Here is a 24,059-nt window from a genome sequence, read left to right on the forward strand (position 1 = left end):
TTTATGCATCCAGATTATGAAATTTTTAGGCTCTGAATTAGAGCCCAAATCCCCTCCGGCATTATAGGAACTTTCAGTCTTCGAGGTCTTTGTAATAATGGCAGTTTCCTGCCTCTGGCATTAGACCCAGTTCCTTTTAGCAGCTGAAACTTGGAAGAAAAAACTCATCACACACCCTGACAAATTTTATTTTGTTTTCCGCCGTAACTTATGGATGCCGGCGTGCGGATTCTCCTGCCTCTAGGCCATGGATACATGGAATATGTTCGGGCGGCCCTAGCTGGCGCTTGGCCGCCAGGTTTTTATCGAGCGATCGGTTTTCGACAGCTTAAGTAGAAGGCATGCAAGGGATGGACCACCTTTTCTTCTCTCTCCTCACGTCACGTGCATTCCTAATTAATGTGGCTAATCACCGCATGCAAATTTAGGGTCACCCATCGAATATATGTAGCAGAAACCATTGTTTAAAATGATTTATCTTTCAAACGACAACTCCAAATTAAGATTCACTTTCACCAATAAACCCGTCTCGACGAGATCTTCAAAACTAGCACCCATTTTAATATCTTTCGACAAACTTTTTTTCTGGCTAAAAGTTATCAAACCTCTCTATTCGAATAATCAACCCCTCCGTACTTGAGTGATCAACGGTAAATGTATAAAATTATCAACCTCGTGCAGGGTATTGAGGGAAAGTTCTGCATGCAAGCACAAATAGACGAATCCGCTGATGTCAGCGGAATCATTTCCAAATTTCAAATTTCAAAATGTTTTAACTTTCAAACGACAACTCTAAATTAAGATCCGTTTTCACCAATAAATCTGTCTCGACGAGATCTTCAAAACTAGCACCCATGTTAATATGTTTAGAGAAACTTTTTTTTCTGGCTAAAAGTTATCAAGCCTCTCTATTTGAATAATCAACCCCTCGGTACTGGAGTGATCAACGGTAAATGTATAAAATTATCAACCTGGTGCAGGGTATTAAGGGAAAGTTCCGCATGCAAGCACAAATAGACGAATCTGCTGATGTCAGCGGAATCTTTTCAAAATTTGAAAATTTAAAATGTTTTAACTTTCAAACGACAACTCCAAATTAAAATCCGCTTTCATCAATAAATCCGTCTCGACGAGATCTTCAACACTAACACACATGTTAATATGTTTCGAGAAACTTTTTTTCTGGCTAAAAGTTATCAAGCCTCTCTATTTGAATAATCAACCCCTCCATACTTGAGTGATCAACGGTAAATGTATAAAATTATCAACCTGGTGCAGGGTATTGAGTGAAAGTTTTGCATGCATGCACAAAAAGACGAATCTGCTAATGTCAGCGGAATCTTTTCCAAATTTGAAAATTCAAAACGTTTTAACTTTCAAATGACAACTCCAAATTAAGATTCGCTTTCACCAATAAATCCGTCTCAACGAGACCTTCAAAACTAGCACCCATGTTGATATGTTTCGAGAAACTTTTTTCGGGCTAAAAGTTATCAAGCCTCTCTGTTTTGAATAATCAACCCTTCCGCACTTGAGTGATCAAACGGTAAATATAAAATTATCAACCCCAAATTTAATTTTATTTTAAACATTTTAGCGAATATTTTTTAGTTTAGAAGGTATCAACCCGATGTCCTGTTATTTATCAACAGTAAAAATAATAACTACCAACCCTAAAAATCTAACTTCATTTTGAATATTTTGGAGACTCTTTTTAGTTCACAAGTTATCAACCCGGTGCTCCGTTATTTATCAATGGTAATTATAAAAAAACTACCAACCCTAAAAAGTATTTCATTTCGATATTTAGCGAACATTTTTTTATTTTACAAGCTATCAACCTGGTGCCTCATTATTTATCAACTGTAAAAATAAATAAATAATAACCCTAAAAATTATTTCATTTGGAATATTTTAGCGACTCTCTTTTAGTTTACAAGCAATCAACCCGGTGACCCGCTATTTATCAATGGTAAATATAAATAAATATCAACCCTAAATTTTTTATTTAATTTAAAATATGTAGCGACTCTTTTTTTGTTTACAAGTTATCAACCCGGTGCCCCATTATTTATCAACGGTAAATATAAATACCTAGCAACCCTAAAAAGTAAATTTCATTTAGAAATTTTAGCAACTTTTGTTAACTTACAACTTAAAAACGGTACTTAATTTGAGTAGCAAGTGGTAGTTCATTTGAGTTGCAAGTGGATCTTTGATACGTCTCCGACGTATCGATAATTTCTTATGTTCTATGCCATATTATTGATGATACCTACATGTTTTATGCACACTTTATGTCATATTCGTGCATTTTCTGGAACTAACCTATTAACAAGATGCCGAAGTGCCGCTTCCTGTTTTCTCGCTGTTTTTGGTTTCGTAAATCCTAGTAACAAAATATTCTCGAAATCGGACGAAATCAAGACCCGTGTTCCTATTTTCACCGGAAGCATCCGGAACACCCGGGAAGGACCGGAGGGGGACATCGGGCCCCAGACCATAGGCCGGCGCGGCCCAGGCCCTGGCCGCGCCGCCATATGGTGTGGCCACCCCTTCGACCCTCCTGCGCTGCCTCTTCGCCTACTTAAAGCCTCCGTCGCAAAACCCCTGAGACGAAAAACCACGATACGGAAAACCTTCCAGAGCCGCCGCCATCGCGAAGCCAAGATCTGGGGGACAGGAGTCTCTGTTCCGGCACCCTGCCGGTGCGGGGAAGTGCCCCCGGAAGGCTTCCCCATCGACACCGCTGCCATCTCCACCGCCATCTTCATCACCGCTGCTGCTCCCATGAGGAGGGAGTAGTTCTCCATCGAGGCTCGGGGCTGTACCGGTAGCTATGTGGTTCATCTCTCTCCTATGTGCTTCAATACAATAATCTCATGAGCTGCCTTACATGATTGAGATTCATATGATGATGCTTGTAATCTAGATGTCACTATGTTAGTCAAGTGAGTTTTACTTATGTGATCTCCGGAGACTCCTTGTCCCACGTGTGTAAAGGTGACAGTGTGTGCACCGTGTGGGTCTCTTAGGCTATATTTCACAGAATACTTATTCACTGTTGAATGGCATAGTGAAGTGCTTATTTATATCTCTTTATGATTGCAATGTGTTTTGTATCACAATTTATCTATGTGCTACTCTAGCAATGTTATTAAAGTAGTTTTATTCCTCCTGCACGTGTGCAAAGGTGACAGTGTGTGCACCGTGTTAGTACTTGGTTTATGCTATGATCATGATCTCTTGTAGATTGGGAAGTTAACTATTGCTATGATAATATTGATGTGATCTATTCCTCCTACATATGCATGAAGGTGACAAGTGTGCATGCTATGTTAGTACTTGGTTTAGTCTTTTGATCTATCTTACACTAAAGGTTACTAAAATATGAGCATTATTGTGGAGCTTGTTAACTCCGGCATTGAGGGTTCGTGTAATCCTACGCAATGTGTTCATCATCCAACAAGAGTGTAGAGTATGCATTTATCTATTCTCGTTATGTGATCAATGTTGAGAGTGTCCACTAGTGAAAGTCTAATCCCTAGGCCTTGTTCCTAAATATCGCTATCGCTCGCTTGTTTACCTGTTTTACTCGCGTTACTACTTCGCTGCGTTACTACCGCTTGTTTACTCGTCCCGGGCAAAGCACTTTTCCGGTGCCGTTGCTACTACTTATTCATACCACCCGTATTTCACTATCTCTTCGCCGAACTAGTGCACCTATTAGGTGTGTTGGGGACACAAGAGACTTCTTGCTTTGTGGTTGCGGGGTTGCATGAGAGGCATATCTTTGACCTCTTCCTCCCCGAGTTCGATAAACCTTGGGTGATCCACTTAAGGGAAACTTGCTGCTCTTCTACAAACCTCTCGCTCTTGGAGGCCCAACACTCGTCTACAAGAATAGAAGCTCCCGTAGACATCAAGCTATTTTCTCGGCGCCGTTGCTCAGGAGGAAAGGTAAAAAGGCACTCATACTCCGGTTCCGTGTAGCAGTACTTTTCCGGCGCCATTGTGTTTGTGCTCGAAGCTATTTCCTTTAGATCCTGCAATTGCATCTTTTTGTTTCTTGTTTACACTAGTTTGGCATAATGGACAACAATGAGCTTCTTATTCTATTTCCTGATTTAAAACATGGATTGTTTGATGCGAAAATTAAAAAACCTATGGAATCTTATTTGCATGTCGGTAGTAATATTAGTATGAACGCTTTGAACACCATTGTTGATAATAATGTAGAAAGTTCTAAGCTTGGGGAAGCTGGTTTTTATGATCTTTTTAGTCCCCCAAGCATTGAGGAGAAAATTTACTTTGATGATACTTTGCCTCCTACACTTGATGAGAATAATAATGATAGCTACTTTGTTGAATTTGCTCCCGCTATTACTAATAAAATTGACTATGCCTATGTGGAGAGTAATAATTTTATGCATGAGACTCATGATAAGAATGCTTTATGTGATAGTTATATTGTTGAGTTTACTCATGATGCTACTGAAAGTTATTATGAGAGAGGAAAATATGGTTGTAGAAATTTTCATGTTACTAAAACACCTCTCTATGTGCTGAAATTTTTGATGCTACACTTGTTTTATCTTCCTATGCTTGTTACTTTGCTCTTCATGAACTTGTTTATTTACAAGATTCCTATGCATAGGAAGCATGTTAGACTTAAATGTGTTTTGAATTTGCCTCTTGATGCTCTCTTTTGCTTCAACTACTATTTCTTGCGAGTGCATCATTAAAACTGCTGAGCCCATCTTAATGGCTATAAAGAAAGAACTTCTTGGGAGATAACCCATGTGTTTATTTTGCTACAGTACTTTGTTTTATATTTGTGTCTTGGAAGTTGTTTACTACTGTAGCAACCTCTCCTTATCTTAGTTTTATGTTTTGTTGTGCCAAGTAAAGTCTTTGATAGTAAAGTAAATACTAGATTTGGATTACTCGCGCAGTTCCGCATTTCTTTGTCTGTCACGAATCTGGGTCTAATTCTCTGTAGGTAACTCAGAAAATTATGCCAATTTACGTGAGTGATCCTCAGATATGTACGCAAATTTCATTCAATTTGGGCATTTTCATTTGAGCAAGCTGGTGCCCTTTTAAAATTCGTCTTTACGGACTGTTCTGTTTTGACAGATTCTGCCTTTTATTTCGCATTGCTTCTTTCGCTGTGTTGGGTGGATTTCTTTGTTCCATTACCTTCCAAGTAGCTTTGAGCAATGTCCGAAGTGTTAAGAATGATTGTGTCACCTCCGAACATGTGATTTTTGATTATGCACTAACCATCTAATGAGTTTGTTTCGAGTTTGGTGTGGAGGAAGTTTTCAAGGGTCAAGAGAGGAGGATGATATACTATGATCAAGGAGAGTGAAAGCTCTAAGCTTGGGGATGCCCCGGTGGTTCACCCTCGCATATTCTAAGAAGACTCAAGCGTCTAAGCTTGGGGATGCCCAAGGCATCCCCTTCTTCATCGATAAATTATCGAGTTCCTTCTCTTGAAACTATATTTTTATTCGGCCACATCTTATGTACTTTACTTGGAGCGTCTCGTGTGCTTTTGTTTTTGTTTTTGTTTGAATAAATGCTTGTGTGGGAGAGAGACACGCTCCGCTGGTTCATATGAACACATGTGTTCTTCGCTTTATCTTTTAGTGTTCATGGCGAAGGTTAAAATTGCTTCGTTCATTTTTATATGGTTGGAAACGGAAAATGCTACATGTAGTAATTGGTAGAATGTCTTGAATAATTTGATACTTGGCAATTGTTGTGCTCATGTTTAAGCTCTTGCATCATATACTTTGCACCTATTAATGAAGAAATACATAGAGCTTGCTAAAATTTGGTTTGCATAATTGGTCTCTCTAAAGTCTAGATAATTTCTAGTATTGAGTTTGAACAACAAGGAAGACGGTGTAGAGTCTTATAATGTTTACAATATGTCTTTTATGTGAGTTTTGCTGCACCGGTTCATCCTTGTGTTTGTTTCAAATAACCTTGCTAGCCTAAACCTTGTATCGAGAGGGAATACTTCTCATGCATCCAAAATCCTTGAGCCAACCACTATGCCATTTGTGTCCACCATATCTACCTACTACATGGTATTTCTCCGCCATTCCAAAGTAAATTGCTTGAGTGCTACCTTTAAATAATTCAAAATTTATCACCTCTTATTTGTGTCAATGTTTTATAGCTCATGAGGAAGTATGTGGTGTTTTATCTTTCGATCTTGTCATTTACTTTTGACTGACTTTCACAATGGACTAGTGGCACATCCGCTTATCCAATAATTTTGCAAAAAGAGCTGGCAATGGGGTTCCCAGTCCCAATTAATTAACTTTCATTGATAATTCTCTTCGCATGTTTTGCTCTGATTCATCGATAAGCAACTTAATTTTGCAAATAGACACTCCTCCATGGTATGTGAATGTTGGAAGGCACCCGAGGATTCGGTTAGCCATGGCTTGTGTAAGCAAAAGGTTGGGAGGAGTGTCATCCATAAATAAAGAAAAACTAAACTAAAGTACATGTGTAAACAAAAGAGAAGAGGGATGATCTACCTTGCTGGTAGAGATAACGTCCTTCATGGGAGCCGCTCTTGAAAGTCTCGGTTGATGAGGTAGTTAGAGTGCCCACTACCATTCGTTGACAACAACAAACACCTCTCAAAATTTTACTTTTATGCTCTCTTTATATTTTCAAAACCAAAGCTCTAGCACAAATATAGCAATCGATGCTTTCCTCTTTGAAGGACCATTCTTTTTACTTTTATGTTGAGTCAGTTCACCTATTTCTCTCCACCTCAAAAGCAAACACTTGTGTGAACTGTGCATTGATTCCTACATACTTGCATATTGCACTTGTTATATTACTCTATGTTGACAATTATCCATGAGATATGCATGTTACAAGTTGAAAGCAACCGCTGAAACTTAATCTTCCATTGTGTTGCTTCAATGTCTTTACTTTAAATTATTGCTTTATGAGTTAACTCTTATGCAAGACTTATTGATGCTTGTCTTGAAGTACTATTCATGAAAAGTCTTTGCTTTATTATTCACTTGTTTACTCATGTCATTACCATTGTTTTGATCGCTGCATTCACTACATATGTTTACAAATAGTATGATCAAGGTTATGATGGCATATCACTTCAGAAATTATCTTTGTTATCGTTTTACCTGCTCGGGACGAGCGTAACTAAGCTTGGGGATGCTTGATACGTCTCCGACGTATCGATAATTTCTTATGTTCTATGCCATATTATTGATGATACCTACATGTTTTATGCACACTTTATGTCATATTCGTGCATTTTCTCGGAACTAACCTATTAACAAGATGCCGAAGTGCCAGTTCTCGTTTTCGCTGTTTTTGGTTTCAGAAATCCTAGTAACAAAATATTCTCTGAATCGGACGAAATCAAGACCCAGTGTTCCTATTTTCACCGGAAGCATCCGAACACCCGGAAGGACCGGAGGGGGGCACCGGGCCCCAGCACCATAGGCCGGCGCGGCCCGGGCCCCGGCCGCGCCGCCATATGGTGTGGCCACCCCTTCGACCCTCCCGCGCCGCCTCTTCGCCTACTTAAAGCCTCCGTCGCGAAACCCCCGAGACGAAAAACCACGATACGGAAAACCTTCCGGAGCCGCCGCCATCGCGAAGCCAAGATCCGGGGACAGGAGTCTCCGTTCCGGCACCCTGCCGGAGCGGGGAAGTGCCCCCGAAGGCTTCCCCATCGACACCGCTGCCATCTCCACCGCCATCTTCATCACCGCTGTCTGCTCCCATGAGGAGGGAGTAGTTCTCCATCGAGGCTCGGGGTCTGTACCGGTAGCTATGTGGTTCATCTCTCTCCTATGTGCTTCAATACAATAATCTCATGAGCTTCCTTACATGATTGAGATTCATATGATGATGCTTGTAATCTAGATGTCACTATGTTAATCAAGTGAGTTTTACTTATGTGATCTCCGGAGACTCCTTGTCCCACGTGTGTAAAGGTGACAGTGTGTGCACCGTGTGGGTCTCTTAGGCTATATTTCACGTAATACTTATTCACCGTTGAATGGCATAGTGAAGTGCTTATTTATATCTCTTTATGATTGCAATGTGTTTTGTATCACAATTTATCTATGTGCTACTCTAGCAATGTTATTAAAGTAGTTTTATTCCTCCCGCACGTGTGCAAAGGTGACAAGTGTGTGCACCGTGTTAGTACTTGGTTTATGCTATGATCATGATCTCTTGTAGATTGCGAAGTTAACTATTGCTATGATAATATTGATGTGATCTATTCCTCCTACATATGCATGAAGGTGACAAGTGTGCATGCTATGTTAGTACTTGGTTTAGTCTTTTGATCTATCTTACACTAAAGGTTACTAAAATATGAGCATTATTGTGGAGCTTGTTAACTCCGGCATTGAGGGTTCGTGTAATCCTACGCAATGTGTTCATCATCCAACAAGAGTGTAGAGTATGCATTTATCTATTCTGTTATGTGATCAATATTGAGAGTGTCCACTAGTGAAAGTCTAATCCCTAGGCCTTGTTCCTAAATACTGCTATCGCTGCTTGTTTACTGTTTTATCGCGTTACTACTGCTGCGTTACTACTCGCTGCGTTACTACCGCTTGTTTATCGTCCCGGGCAAAGCACTTTTCTCGGTGCCGTTGCTACTACTTATTCATACCACCCGTATTTCACTATCTCTTCGCCGAACTAGTGCACCTATTAGGTGTGTTGGGGACACAAGAGACTTCTTGCTTTGTGGTTGCAGGGGTTGCATGAGAGGGATATCTTTGACCTCTTCCTCCCTGAGTTCGATAAACCTTGGGTGATCCACTTAAGGGAAACTTGCTGCTGTTCTACAAACCTCTGCTCTTGGAGGCCCAACACTGTCTACAAGAATAGAAGCTCCCGTAGACATCAATCTTCCCACCCGTTATTTTCCCCCTTAAAAACCACTGGGCCGAAAAAGGGAATTAAAAAAATTAATCCAAAAAAACATGAATTACCGTACGAAATAACAACATAAAGGGAATTGCAAAAAAAAAGAATTGCCAAAAGGGAATTGCAAATAAAGAGAATTGAAAGTATGCGTCGTGCTGAAAAAATGAGCGAGATGCTCTGTGCATGCATGCAGCAACTTGTGAGAGCTAGCCTCGTGCTGAAAAGTTGGCTCATTAAATGCAAACCTATGAGATACTTTATGCATGCATGCAGTGTGAACGCTCTTGATTGTATGCAACTTGCAAGTGGGAACGTGAGCTGTTAGTGTGAACACAAAGCTACATGTGAACGTAATTAAACACTACAAGACAAAAAGGGAATTGATTTCGCGCATGGCGCGAGCGCTGCCGCGCCAAGGAAAGTGATCGCTCCAGCGATCGATTGCCAGGGAGGGAATTTGATATAATTGGGTGGAAAGAGCTAGCAAACATGGCGGAATATAAAACAACGGAATGGAAAGGAATGGTATGTTCGGTTTACAAGGAAAATTCTAAGATTAGCATGTATTACTATCACCCATGCTACTATATACGTGTACATATCGCACCATAATTTAGAAAATAGAACCATTGAGTGAGCTAGTCAAGCAACTTGTTAACCAATTCATTGGTCTGATCATCACCACAACCGGTTCGAGAGCAATAAGTTAAAGGTTTAATTACTTAATTAATATTTAGTCTAGTTATAATGATGTTGACCTTCAATTCTACATGTGTCACCAATTTAGTAGCATATCAGAAAAAGAATGCAACCTAAGTGGTACCGGCCGCCATGTGCCTACTGTAGTTTAGAATATTTAGGCTCCATTGGTTTGCAGGTTAGAAAACATAGGAACCGAAAAATCCATAAGAATCGGGAAAGATAGTAGCTATAAACAGGAGGAATACAAAACAAAGTAATTGTTAGAAACAAGCGTTCGGTACTACTCCATATTGATGTAACTTTTTATTCTAATACAGTACGATTTTTCACTACTAGACACTTAACAACTAGACAGACAATGATCATTGTTTAGTGTTCATGATTGATGTTCCTCTTCGCATGTGTATCAGAGGGCCCTACCTACGTAGCAGGATATATAGCATATTTTTGCCTCAATTCTCCACGAAAAAGTCAGATCCTGGTGTATGTTTCACTTCCTCTAAAAAGTACAGGCTTCCAAAATTTCCTAAGGAATAAACCGGATTATTCCTTTGAAACGAACACTGCCAAATGGTAAGATTACTAAGGAATTGAAATATGTAAAATTCCTTCACTTCTCGCAGCATCTCATGGTTATGTTATTTTCGTGTTTGTGTGCTTGAAAATGTTTGTCTATAAACACCTTAACTATCAAACTTCTATGAAACTTCATGACTATGAAACTTCATACTTAATTATCCACATCTATAATACCTAAATAGGAGGAACCCACTAAGTTGAATTCTCTCAACATGCAAGCATGCCACATCAGCGGCCCCACAATGTCATACAACTAGCATGGGGGAGTATCAGGTGAAAATAGGCCACTTACTGCAAATCTGAAAATTTTGGTTCTGAACCACTAGATCATGTACCAACGACCGGATGTTACTCCACCTCCCAACACTACATATTTATGCAGAAAAGCCCTCGTGCTAAGATACATTCCGCAGAGTTCACCGCTGCATCTGTTCATCAACAGCACATCTAGTTCACATATCAGGGAATTTGTTCCGTGGACGGATGGAGCAAAGAACAATAGCATACACCACGAAATCTAAATAAAATTCATGTTTTCTTTTGCCTGTCCCAGTCTGTAGAAAAGCCGAACGTAGGTGAGCTTCAGTTCACCATTGCAAAATAAAATTCGAATCTCAAGATTCATCACCAAAGGAAACCGACAATTTGGATTTGTATAAAATTGAATCTGGAACCAACGTATACAATCAAGAACTTTAACAGGAATGGATCATAGAAATTAATTTCATTCAGGATTGTGTCAAATTGAATCTGGAACAAACATTCACGACCTCCAGAGACGATTCCTCTTACCAGACGAAAGATTCAGATCCAAGATCGAAAAAAAATCAACCGATCTCCTTCCCCAGAACCGACACGGAGGCCAACCGCCGGAGCTGCGCATGGCAGATGCAGGGATGTTGTTCTCCTGGCGACGGATCAGAACACAAGGTGATTGTAGGTGAGAGAGAACTGTAGGTTGTTGCTATGAGAGGATTGGAGGGTGAGAAGGTGACATAATTTTAGGGGCCTTTTACAAAACAGGCAAGGTGGAACGGAGGTGCGAAATCTAGCTGTTGGTACATGATCCAACGGTCCTGGTCGCGATTTTCAGATTTGCAGAATCTGCCCGTTTTCATGTGATACGTTCCCCAACTAGCATCCATATGGCATCCCATGCATGCACTAATCGGCAGATGTCATTTATTATGTTTCTTTAATTTTCTGTCCTTTTATCTTCATCTTCAGTTTCTACTAGCTCGGTGAGAGATAATTCTACAAATGGACAGCCATGAGAATTTAATTGAGGTGCCGGTCTACTTTTCCTCTTCTCTGCCTTTATCTACCTTGTGCTCATCTACCAGTTTTAAGATTCAGCCATGGATATCGCCCACTTCATCTCCAGCCAGCCAAAATCGATTTTTTCTTACATGTCACTTATCTCTACCTCAACCAGAGTGCCGACTCCAACCCTTGCTCCCACTGCCCATTTCATCTTGCGTGGGTTTTTTTTTGTCTACCCGTTTCTTCAGGTCTGTGCCAGCAATTACTCATGAGATCTATTGCTTTGATTTTGCAGCTCTTCCTTTTTGCGGCTCTTTGTTGACGTACGGTCGGCCGGTGGCCGAGCTACACGGATGATTCCGGAGTGGTACGATGCTTGCCGCGCGCGGCGTGGAGGGGCACCTCCGTCCTATCTTCTTGGTCGTCCGCACCAAGCACCGTGCGCAGTGGTGTTCATCGTTGGTGTCGGCGGACGGCGCTGGATTGAGAGGGTTAGGAGGAAGACGGGGCGATGACCGGAACATGCCCATGCCGGACTTATCGTGTATTGGTGTCGCATCGATCAAGGTTGTGTGGTTATCTCAGCCTGTATGTAATGGTCATCCAATTCTCTAAGCATTGAGTTCCTAGAGTGAGATTCAGGTATTTCCCGTTCTGTTATCTGTTAGTTAAGGTTTAGGATTCGGTGCTAACAAGTTTGCCAATGTTTATGCTCTCATTTTTTGAGATACCAGTGGGGGTGAGGAAGAGGCTAGACTTCTATCGATCACGTTTCTTTTGGCAAAGTGATGGGCATAAGCAAAAATATAGGTTATCTAGATGGAACATTATATGCCGACCGAAGGACCAGGGGGGTTTAGGGATTGAAGTTTTACAGTTAAAAAATAGATGTCTCCTTAGTAAATGGTTGTTTAAATTAATGAACGAAGATGGGGTATGGCAGGAATTATTGCGAAACAAGTACCTAAATTCTAAAACCTTGTCACAAAGTTACAGCTAAACCCTTTGATTCACCCTTTTGGAAAGGTTTGATGAAAGTTAAAGAAGAGTTTTTCAGCCGGGATCGTTTAAAGTTGGACATGGCAAAGATACTATGTTTTGGGAAGATACGTGGTTAGGTGACGTTCCTTTAGCTCAGAAATATCCGACTCTTTATAATATAGTTGACCGAAAACAAGTTTCGGTGGCGGATGTCCTACAAAATCAACCACTCCGTGATAACATTTCGGAGAACTCTAACACCCAACAAGTGGGCGCTTTGGTTAGAGCTAGTGCATCGTTTAATGTATGTTCAATTATCCGATGATAAGGATGTTTTCGTTTGGAATCTTACAAATTCGGGTGCTTTTATCGTCAAATCAATGTACCTTGATTTGTTAGACGATGACACAAAGTACCTCAAAAAGTATATTTGGAAGATAAAAGTGCCACTAAAAATCAAGATTTTTATGTGGTTCTTGCATCATAAAGTTATTTTAACAAAAGATAATCTCGCTAAGCGTAAATGGCAAGGCTGTAAGAAATGCGCTTTTTGTGACAAAGATGAATCTATCCAGCACTTGTTTTTTGAATGTCCCTTAGCTAAAATCATATGGCGCATTATTTTTATGACTTTCAGTTTGCCCCCCAAAAAACATTACAAATCTCTTTGGTAATTGGTTAAGCGGTATTGCCAAGAAGGATTTGGTTCAAATTAGGGTGGGAGTCTGCGCTATTCTTTGGGCTATTTGGAATATGCGCAATGATACTGTTTTTAACAAACCGACAAAACAACCTTTCTTGCAGGTTCTCCCTATGGTTATTCACTGGATCCGTACGTGGTCTTATCTCCAGTCCGAGGAGCAGCGGGATGTCATGGAGTATGGGTGCAACCGACTGGAGACGGTAGCACGGGATTTCTTCAGCCGGTGTGGGTGGCGGCTTGATCATAGGATCACTTTGTGATGCCGCTTTGTCTTTTGCTTTTTTTTTCTTGCGTTGGTTGATTTTCAGATCAACTTGACATGAGACTTGAGTTGTAATAAGGTTAAAACTGGACTTGAATAAGGTAATAAAGCAGCCCGTATGCATCTTTTTGATGCAGAGGCTGGGGCACATCCCCCATTTCGAAAAAAAAAGGATTTGCACGTCTCATATTGGGCTCTAGGTTGTGATTCTAGAAAGAGGGAAAGTTAATTTGTTTAGCATTTGATAGATAGATCTGGTATCCACATGTGTGTTCAGTTTGTAGCAGCAACGGAACCATGGAATACATAATGAAATAATGGATGCTGCACTGGTCTCACGTCACATATGTTCTGTTCCAGTTTTAGGCTTCTAATGCTATGGGGTGTGTCTGAATTGGGAGCACAAGACATTAAAAGAGTCTGCATACAGTCGGATGCATCAAAATGAATATATACAGGTAATGCGACCATATTATTTATTTATTTATAAAGTACAACGTGCAACATGAGCATAGTATTTTGTGTTAAGTCTCATTTTGTGAACATCATTACAAACCAACAATGATAACTACTTGGTGTTGCTAGAAACATGCGAAGATCCCACTTGGCCCCTAGCATTGCAGGTGGAAAATAGTATGTAATTAAGCGTCAACTTCACATTCTCAGAAGTATATGCAACGTGCATTCCGTTCTCAAATGTAGATTTCGTTTAGCTTTATGTGCATCAGTATTTCTCCGTGCGAAAGAGCATGTTTGATGGGCTAAACTATTTCCAACAATCATTATCATTTTCTTATTGACTATTGGTGTGATTTTACAATATCTGTTAGAATAGACTTAGGACCTCGGCTCTAAAGAACAAATTCTCCCGAAAATTATTTCCAAATGTTCCTTTTTGCGAGCGAAGTGTCTACTACCACTTTCCGCGACAACGTGCGGGATATCATCTAGTTATGATTATTGATGATTACTCAGATATATAACAAGAGATTAACATTTATATCTATTTGACCATCCTAATGTCTTTGCTTATGTTGTTCGTTGCATTTATTGCAAACTTTGGGAAATGTGAATATAAAAAGGCTAGACATGAACTTTCAAAGTTCATTCCGAACTTGTTAAATAAGCCCGCATTATGCGGCTAAACTATGTTGGAGATTGTTTTTTTATGTAACTAAGACATGCATACTTATGTATTTTTTATCCTTAGATTAGAAAAAAGGTGCCGAAGCCATATTTATTAAATGATTAGGGCACTTCCATGAATTTCTGAAAAATGCTACGAGTAAATATGATTAAATATCTCTTATACTGGCTTGAGTGGAGACAGAAGTGCAAGTGGTGAAGTATCTAGAGTTCTCTCCAGTCGATGAGCTAAATCTCGTTCCTTCTGTTTTTCACCCTCTTCTACATTGTGGACCACTATGTTGTGTGTTGTTCGTGGGTCATAATTTTTTTTCCGTCATGCCCGATTCCTAGGCTGCTCTAGAATGGCACGAATGGCGATGACGAGGTGCCCAGATTGCCCCCGTACCGCGCCCCTGATACGGCGTGTCACCATGTCCGACACGCACGGCAATCTTGGACGTGAGTAGTACGACAGCAAGCCAGAGCTGGGGAAGGTCAGATCTTGGTTATACCTCTCCCAATTTCTTTTTGTTGTGTCCAATTTCTGCTTTTTGTGCCGATTTGGGAATTAGGGTTCATATTTCCTATTTGGGAATTAGGGTTCATCATTCTGATTTGGGAATTAGTTCCAGGATCTTCGCAGTTGCAAGCATTTTGAGTGGTTGGACGAGTACATCGATAGGATTCGAGGTGAAGGCGCATCCCTGGGGCTGATCTTGGACAAATCTGTATCTGCCACCCCCTCCGGGCTTGCTTCAACTATTGGGAATGGGGAAGAATTTAAGGCAGCTGAGTTGAATGAGCTGAAGCAGATGAACAAGCAGATAAAGAAACCCATTGAGTAGAGGCATGGAAGGGTTCCAAGACTTGCAGCGCTTGCTCCATAGGTAATTTCAATCATTAATGACGCGCTATATCTTTCGTGAGATATCAATTAATTATCCACTCATTTAATCATTCTTTTACCTGACAGGGTCTGGAGAGTTTTCAACAAAAAATTTAAGGGTGGTAACTTCGCAGAGAAGCTAACATTTACTCCTGTACCGTGCGCCCAGCAGCCACAGGGGACGAATCTATGTGGATACTACGTTTGCGAGTCCATTCGCATATTAACCACTGAGAAGCACAACGATAATAGATTCAACGTAAGCAATAACATTCATAACTTTAATTTATTATCGTCAATATTTCGTTATCAAGATTGATATAGTCATATTCATCCCGTTTTTTCCTATATAGGTCGACTTCATGCGGGAGAAGCTCCAACCACACGAACACCTACAAGAAATTACGGAGGAAGTGGCGGGACTTCTGATGAGAGAAGTAATAGACAACAACGGCTTGTTTAATCCAAATAGGCACATCAAATGATCCCCATGTAATAGTTAGAATAGACGACGGGCTTTAGTCCCGGTAGTCGTGAGCTCCATGTATATGAAAGGGGAATCTACGAATAGACTTTTGCTTCCAATATTTGTTTGCTCGATCTATATATAATGAACGTGTACAATTTGTAGTACCGTACAAATATATGCAACTTTTATTTTAAAATGAAAAAATGAAATAGAAAGGGGGTGGTGGCCGGGGGTGGGGGGTGCTGCACCCCTCAAACCCTAAAGCAGCAGCGTTCTGCGCGCGCCACGTAGATGGCCTTTTGTCGCGGGCTGTATTACCAACCGCGACAAAAGGGGTGTCCCCAGCGCGCCCCGCGCCTGCCACGTGGTCGACCTTATGTCGCGGGTGATATGCGACCCGCGACAAAAGGTTGGGCCTTTTGTCGCGCCTCCGTTGTCGCGGTTGGCCGCCCACGACAAAAGGACCCGCGACATTAGGCATGTTTTCCACTAGTGGCTAGCACGGCTTACCAGATGGTTTTCACGGCCAAGACGAGGTTCGGGTGCGCTTAACCAATCTGGGAATCCAAGGCCCCTATGAGATGCAGATTTTTCATGTGTTTAGTGGTGCATGACATTACCTCAACGCCGATAATTTAGCTCGGAGAGGCTGGCCTCATAATCCTAATTGACCACTGTGCCAATCTGCCGACGAAGACTGCACCCATATATTTGTCCATTACCGCTTTACTCGGTAGATTTGGCGCCAGATCCTCACTTGGTCCTGAGCAACCTTTCCCATCCATGGTGATGCATTCAGGTGCACTGAAGACTAGTGGCTCTATGCAAGGCAAAAGTCGCCGATGAAATTCCGTGGCGACTTTGATAACGTCGGCACGCAAGGATTTTTCAGCAAGAGAAGCCCAGTGGATCGCGTTTCAACCTCATCAACCTCATCGTGGAGGATAATCCAATTTTGGAGAGCAGTCGGCTGCATCATTGCTTTTTGAAGCTACCTGAAACTTTGGTTTGTTCAGTTTGCTAGGGAGCCTTCAGTGAAAGTGCTTTTGCTTCAGATAGCTAGGTAGCTTTCAGGACTGTGACCTTGCCATAGTCAGATGTGTCTTTCTTGTTTTGTTTTTATTTTCCGGCTACCGCTGCCGCGTGGCCATGATTTGACAAGTTTGTACGAATTCCTCCTTTTTCTAACACAATGAAGTTCGGTGTTTATCCTTTCGATAGCGCGATATTTTAAGGATGTAACTATTTCTCAGTCGACTCGTTCTCAGTCAGATAATATTATTGAATCTCTGTTGCAAGTCATGTTGCAATTCATGACTAACTCGAATCACGATGCAAATCAAATGATGTAAGACTTGACTGAGCACGACGCTATCTAGCAACTCCCATATTTTAAATTTTGGAAAACACCCCAAAAAACTGGAAAAGAAACAAAAAAAAAACCTTTGGCTAAACCGGCATTGGGCGATATATAGGATTTTCCAGTCTGCAAATGGGCAACATGTTGCGGGAAAACGACTGCAGGTAACGCCGTTGCTGCCACGAAGATTCGATGGAGACTTGCGGGCGTTACCAAACCCAGAAACGATGCCATTCAAAGGCTTCCCACACAAGTGACCAGTCCACGGTCGAGTCTACGCACGAGCGCGCGCAGATGCAAACGACATCCATCTCTTTCCTCCTTCCACACGATGCCCATGCTTTGGCTGCTTCTCCTCCAGCTCGCCTCCGTTCTGCGCTCAGCCAGCGGCAGCGGCAACACGAGCTGCACGGAGGAGTCATGCGGCGACCTGACCATCAGGTTCCCCTTCTCCCTCGCCGGCGCGCAGCCGCTCTACTGCGGTTACCCGGTCTTCGACCTCACCTGCGACGCCGGTCGTGGCCAGGCGTACCTGAGCAGGACGTTCAGGGAGCGCCTCTTCCACGTCGCCGACATATCCTACGCAAGCAACACCATGGTGGCCGCCATCGCCGGCAACGGCGGCTGCCCCGTCCCCGACTTCAACGTGTCAGGCAGCCTCGCCCTCTTCCCGTTCACGATCAGCGCGGCCAACAATCGCCTCGTGTTCTTCTACGACTGCCAGGTGCCGCCCGAGTTCCGGCTGCCGCTGCTGCCGCGGCTGTGTGGCAACCGCACGGTAGGAGCTTACATTTCCGGTTCTTGGGGCGAAGGGGACACGCTGCCGCGGGGTATCCCGGCGAACTGCAGCTCGGTGAGCGTTCCAGTGCGTGGCGGAATGGAGCCGGTTAATCTGCTGTACTATGAGCTGCTGATGGCCGACGGGTTCCTCCTGGACCTGCCGCCGCAGCTAGGAGACTGCGATGGCTGCAGACGGGTGAGCGGGGAGTGCAGGTTGAATCGACTACTCTCCTTCATGTGCGTCTGCCCCGACGGGAAGCTCTGCCCCAGTTTTGCCCAATCCAACTCAACTACTCATCCAGGTATAACACGCAGCGTTTTCTCTCTGTTACCTTGCATAGATTGTTCTGACAATCAGTAGTAACACATTTGTCATTTTCCATTCCACCATGCATGTCACTTCTTTTGTCTGAGAAATGGAAATGGTGGTCAAAGTGTTAATTTGGGTCTTGCATTTTGAACTAGTTTGGTCACAGAGAATTGGTCTATGTCTGTGGTTCCTAGAGCTAACCTCGGTATGCAGTACAAATCTGTGGTCTAAGGGATGGCAACCAGTCATGCTATCCTTATCAAGTGGGCATCAATTGGCTTGCACATATCGTTCTCTTATGCGACCATTCAACCTTCTGTCGAGATAGTCCAACGTATGCGTGGTCCTCCTAACATGTAATGTCCCATGCTGCCTTCGAGCATAGGCTATCCATCTATAACTATCGGAGTCCCTCCACATTTTGGATAAATTATGTGTTTTTTAATACCTGACACTTTTAATACAGGGAATAGTGTAAATACTTTGCCCGCTAAAAGCATTTGTCAGAACATTATTAAAAAGTACGGTACTGATGTATAAATAGATAAATGTGGTCGATACATTTACCTAAATTCATGTAACTAGCACATGGTTTAATCATGAGACATAATTTAGTTATTTTATATTTTTTGATATGATCTAGCCAAATTTTGTATAAACTAAGGTATTCAAACAGTGTAGTGTCTAAAAACGTAATTTTTTTTTGATAAGTTATGGTTGTTGAATATTTTCATTGGTAGAGATTGTAAAGGTATAATGATATTTAGGATGCTTGTTATGTTGTTAATTTTTCTACTATAATTCTAATAAAGTAAGTTGAAATTATGTGTTGAGACACGGGTTACTTCGGATAATTATATTGATCTGCTTTTGATTAACATATGATGGAACCTAAAGTTAATACAAGAAATCCAAACTTACAGTTTTCGCAACATAAAAAATAGTAATGCAAACAGATAAGTCAAGTAGGCTGCAGAGAGAAAGACAAGGTTTGTCTATATGCATGATGTCAACTTCCCCTTTGACTGTCAAATGCCATCTCACACTATCGAAATAATGGTTATAGTTGAACATAAACGGTTCCACTCTATCCTGCTGTCAAGTTGAGTTAAATGATCTAAAAAAAGAAGTTAGGAGTCAAATGCAAGGCGGAAAATAATTCTCCTAGATGATGACCGCTGAACATCTTAACACACATTTAGTCCAAGCACATGTTTTGTTCTTGTCATAATATTAAGCATGTAACACAACCATCTGTCAAGAACTATCATTCTCTATTTAGTATTGGGGTTTGGTGTTTATTGTGATGGTTTTTCCATAGGTGGGTTGGCATATTTTTAACTTTTCATGCATATGTTAAGGGGTAGTTCTGGAATATTTGGACCTATGAGGCTATGACATATTGACTCATATTTGGTTAGTAACCAAAAGTTTGGTTCGCAATGTAAAGTTGCTCACCTACTTCACAATCCCCACACTACTTTGCAAAAGTTTGGCAAACAAACGGCCAAGAAATCGTTAGCCATTTTTTTAGCTAGCCAATTGTTGGCAGCAATTGGTAGGGCATGCAACGGAACGAACCAGACATACCCTTAATACAGATTTGGCCTTTGAACTGTTCATTGTTTTTATCTTCCTTTGTATCACATCATATGCTAAGGGATAGTTCTGGATGTCTACATCCTTACTTTGTGCAGAAGAAATGAGTAAAAATATTTCCTTGATTGAAGAATAAGAAGATCGTGAAAATTTTAATATAAGCTCTCGAATCCTGATCATGTTCCATTTGAAATTTTCACATGCAGATAGAGGAAATTTTAAGCTCAAGATCATTGGGACAGGTAATGAAGGTTTTACTACCATAACAAAATAGTTTGGTTCTTCGTACTCAGCTAGTTAACCATATTTAAGTATTGTGTAAGATGTGCCACATCAACTGGCAACAATCATAATTTGCTCTAATCACTTCTCGGCATATATTGAACCACTTTCATAAATAGGAATCGCAACGGCTCTGCTTAGTCTCGTTGTACTGAGCATTGTCTGCATGGTCCACAATGTCCGAAGGAAGAGAAAGCGATCTACTTCACTTGATGGTCTCACCATCGATGGAGGCTCGCCGCTAGCATCACCCAAGAAGGAGTTCACCCTCGCAGGTTCACTGCTTACCCATATCTTCACCTACGAGGAGCTTGACAAGGCCACTGACGGCTTTAGCAACACACGTGTGCTTGGGTCCGGTGGTTTTGGGACAGTCTACAAAGGTAAATAGTCACTTGCTACATATATATTTTCGAAAGCCCCAACCTGCATCGGAACGATAAACACAACCTTATTTTTATTGCATAGTCATAAAAGTATCGAGTATTACATCTTAAGGAGCGATCAAAGTGACGGCTATGCATCTTGAAAGCGTTTAAAATGCAGCCATCCACCTAGCCCATACAACCAACATCAAACGGTTCATCATTGTCCAGAGGAAGATAATAATAGTAACAATAATGTCATAACGCTGTGTGTTTTGGCAGGGATTCTCCGGGACGGCAGCGTGGTGGCGGTAAAGCGCCTGTACAAGAACAGTTACAAGAGTGTGGAGCAGTTCGAAAACGAGGTGGATATCCTCTCGCGGCTGCGCCACCCCAACCTGGTCGCGTTCTATGGCTGCAACTCCTCCTCCCAGGGCAGCTGCTGCCGCGACCTCCTCCTCGCCTATGAGTTCGTCCCTAATGGCACCCTCGCTGACCATCTCCACTGCGGCGGTGAGGCGCCCCTCCTCGCATGGCCAACCCGCCTCAATATCGCCGTCGAGGTGGCTGGTGCGCTGGCCTATCTTCATGCGCGCCAGGTCCTGCACCGTGATGTCAAGACCAGCAACATCCTCCTCGACGAAGAGTTCCATGTGAAGCTGGCTGACTTCGGGCTGTCCCGGCTGTTCGCTGCCGATGCCACCCACGTCTCGACGGCGCCGCAGGGCACGCCGGGATACGTCGACCCAGCGTACCACCACAGGTACCAGCTCACCGACAAGAGCGACGTGTACAGTTTCGGCGTGGTGCTCGTGGAACTCATCTCCTCCAAGCCGGCGGTGGACATGACCAGGGCCGGCGCCGACGTGAACCTGGCCAGCATGGCCGTGCGCATGATACAGTGCTGCGAGATAGACCGGCTGGTGGACCCACGGCTCGGGTACGGGTCGGCGAGCGAGACGATGAAGACGGTGGACCTCGTGGCCGAGGTAGCATTCCGGTGCCTGCAGCCGGAGCAGGACGTGCGGCCGTGCATCAGTGAGGTGTTGGACGTGCTCAGAGAGGCGCACCAGAGGATGATGGAGAAGGAAGGCTGCGCCAATAGGGATGACATAGTGTTGCTGAAGAAGAGCAGGGACGCCTCGCCTGACTCCGTCATGCACCAGTGGATCAGTCCAGCCACGACCTTTAATCACAGCACCTGACACTAGCTGTTCACCAAGTTAATTATTGGACGTATGTTGATCTATGCATCTAATTTACTGGGAACTACATATGTACTTAGCAGCCACAAAAATTAAAATTGGTATGAAGTTGCTGGCACATTCGAAGAATTATATTGTCCAAAGTAAAGTTTTCCAAGTCTAACGGCATCTCCACCGGTGTCCCCTATAACGGTTGGCAACTGCGAGTTGGACAAACGTTTTGGGGACACCGGTACAATCTACCGCGGGTTGGGTCAGCTGCACAGACATGTGACCCAATAATATCAGCCAATTTTTTTATTTCTGAAACAACGACATATTTTTGCTGAAACAGTGTAGTGTCTAAAAACGTATTTTTTTTGATAATTTATGGTTGTTGAATATTTTCAGTGGTAGAGATTGTAAAGGTATAACGATATTTAGAATGCTTGTTATGTTGTTAATTTTTCTACTATAATTCTAATAAAGTAAGTTGAAATTATGTGTTGAGACACGGGTTACTTCGGATAATTATATTGATTTGCTTTTGATTAACATATGATGGAACCTAAAGTTAATACAAGAAATCCAAACATATATTTTTCGCAACATAAAAAATAGTAATGCCAACAGATAAGTCAAGTAGGCTGCTGAGAGAAAGACAAGGTGTGTCTATATGCATGATGTCGACATCCCCTTTGACTGTCAAATGCCATCTCACACTATCGAAATAATGGTTATAGTTGAACATAAACGGTTCCACTCTATCCTGCTGTCAAGTTCAGAGTCAAAGGATCTAAAAAAAGTTCAGAGTCAAATGCAAGGCGGAAAATAATTCTCCTAGATGATGACCGCTGAACATCTTAACACACATTTAGTCCAAGCACATGTGTTGTTCTTGTCATAATATTAAGCATGTAACACAACCATCTGTCAGAGGGACCGGACGAGGTGTGTTGGGCGCTAGAGACTTCGGGTAGCTATTCCAAACTTTTTCGGAGGGGAGGGGGGGTGACTCACTTCAATGAGGTGTGGTCTGCGGGTGTCCCTCCAAAAATCCAAGGTCTTCCTCTGGCAGCTCATCAGGGGTCGGCTGCTGGCGGGTGATAAACTTGTCAAGAGGAATGGCCCGGGTGATGGGAAGTGTACTCTTTGAGGGAAGGAGGAGGACTGCGAGCACATCTTCTTTACCTTCCCTTTAGCTAAGTTCATGTGGGCGGGAGTTAGGAAACTCTTGTCCAATGACTGGAACCCGACAAGGGCCGGGAATCATAGCCATTGTCCATGGTCTTTCGGGGTTCCTTAAGAGAGTAGCTTGGTTTATCTTTGCAGTCCAGTGTTGGACTCTTTGGAATATTAGGAATAAACTAGCTATTGGGGGCACTATGATCGCCAACCTGGCTGACGTAATTTTCAAAATGTCTATCTGCATGCATGCAGAGCTGGAGGGTCAGAGGGACAGAGACCTGCTGGACGTGGCGCTGGACAAGGTTAGGAGACTCTACGCGAGGACGAGGACTTGAGGGCGTCGGGCTACTTCTTAGGGTTCCTTTAGTAGCTCTTATCTTGGTGTACTTGGCTCACAGGAGCAGACTGTTGTGGGTGTGTTTGTATGGTACCAGCTTATGTGGTGTGCTGTGGTGTTGAGTTGGGTTATATATTCTAAATATTGGTTCGCATTGCCATTGGGGCTTTATCTATAAATCCTGGCTTTAGGCCTTTTGTTTAACTAGCATCTAGTTTGCAAGTTAGCATTGATATGTCACGGCAGGCTGACTTTTTGTTCGGGTGATGAAGAATAGAAAAGAGGCACTAATGTACTGATCCCTTAACTTATTCTCTTGGGATGTGATACCTTTGTGTGCATCATGGATACATTACTTGCTATGCCGACTATTGCATACCTGGTCCATGGCCGTCAATGCCAAGATCAAAGACATTGCTATTTAGTTCTGTAAAACGAAAATGTTAACATTAGTTCCATGTTGAAGTTCTATGGCAACAACCCCCGCAAAAAATATGGAAACAGCTTTATACTGACCCTTGAATTTCTGTCACATGGAGAACATGATTACCATGGTTACCCCATTACATGGTTACTGGGTTCTGCTGAACACACTTGAAAAGTTTGAACAGGACATGTACACGAGCATAGCCTAGCACTGTGCCAACTAGGCGCAGTATTCTCTGTCACTTCTCCATGATCACCACAGCAACCAATTTCAAATCCTACACTGCTGGTTCTTGATTT

At 42.3% G+C, this 24,059-nt stretch overlaps 1 protein-coding gene across 1 annotated transcript; it reads left to right on the top strand.

Annotated features, from left to right (window-relative positions):
* Window positions 1-17,561: 17,561 nt before the first annotated feature.
* On the top strand, window positions 17,562-21,977 carry LOC124666930 (LEAF RUST 10 DISEASE-RESISTANCE LOCUS RECEPTOR-LIKE PROTEIN KINASE-like 1.2). Its single transcript, XM_047204261.1, has 4 exons — window positions 17,562-18,370; window positions 20,184-20,219; window positions 20,379-20,642; window positions 20,907-21,977. Exons 1-4 carry the CDS (start codon window positions 17,620-17,622, stop codon window positions 21,827-21,829), a joined length of 1,974 nt encoding a protein of 657 aa, XP_047060217.1. The 5' UTR covers window positions 17,562-17,619; the 3' UTR covers window positions 21,830-21,977.
* Window positions 21,978-24,059: the final 2,082 nt, after the last annotated feature.

The sequence above is a fragment of the Lolium rigidum genome, chromosome 6 (assembly GCF_022539505.1).
Source record: "Lolium rigidum isolate FL_2022 chromosome 6, APGP_CSIRO_Lrig_0.1, whole genome shotgun sequence".
Lineage (NCBI taxonomy): Eukaryota > Viridiplantae > Streptophyta > Magnoliopsida > Poales > Poaceae > Lolium > Lolium rigidum.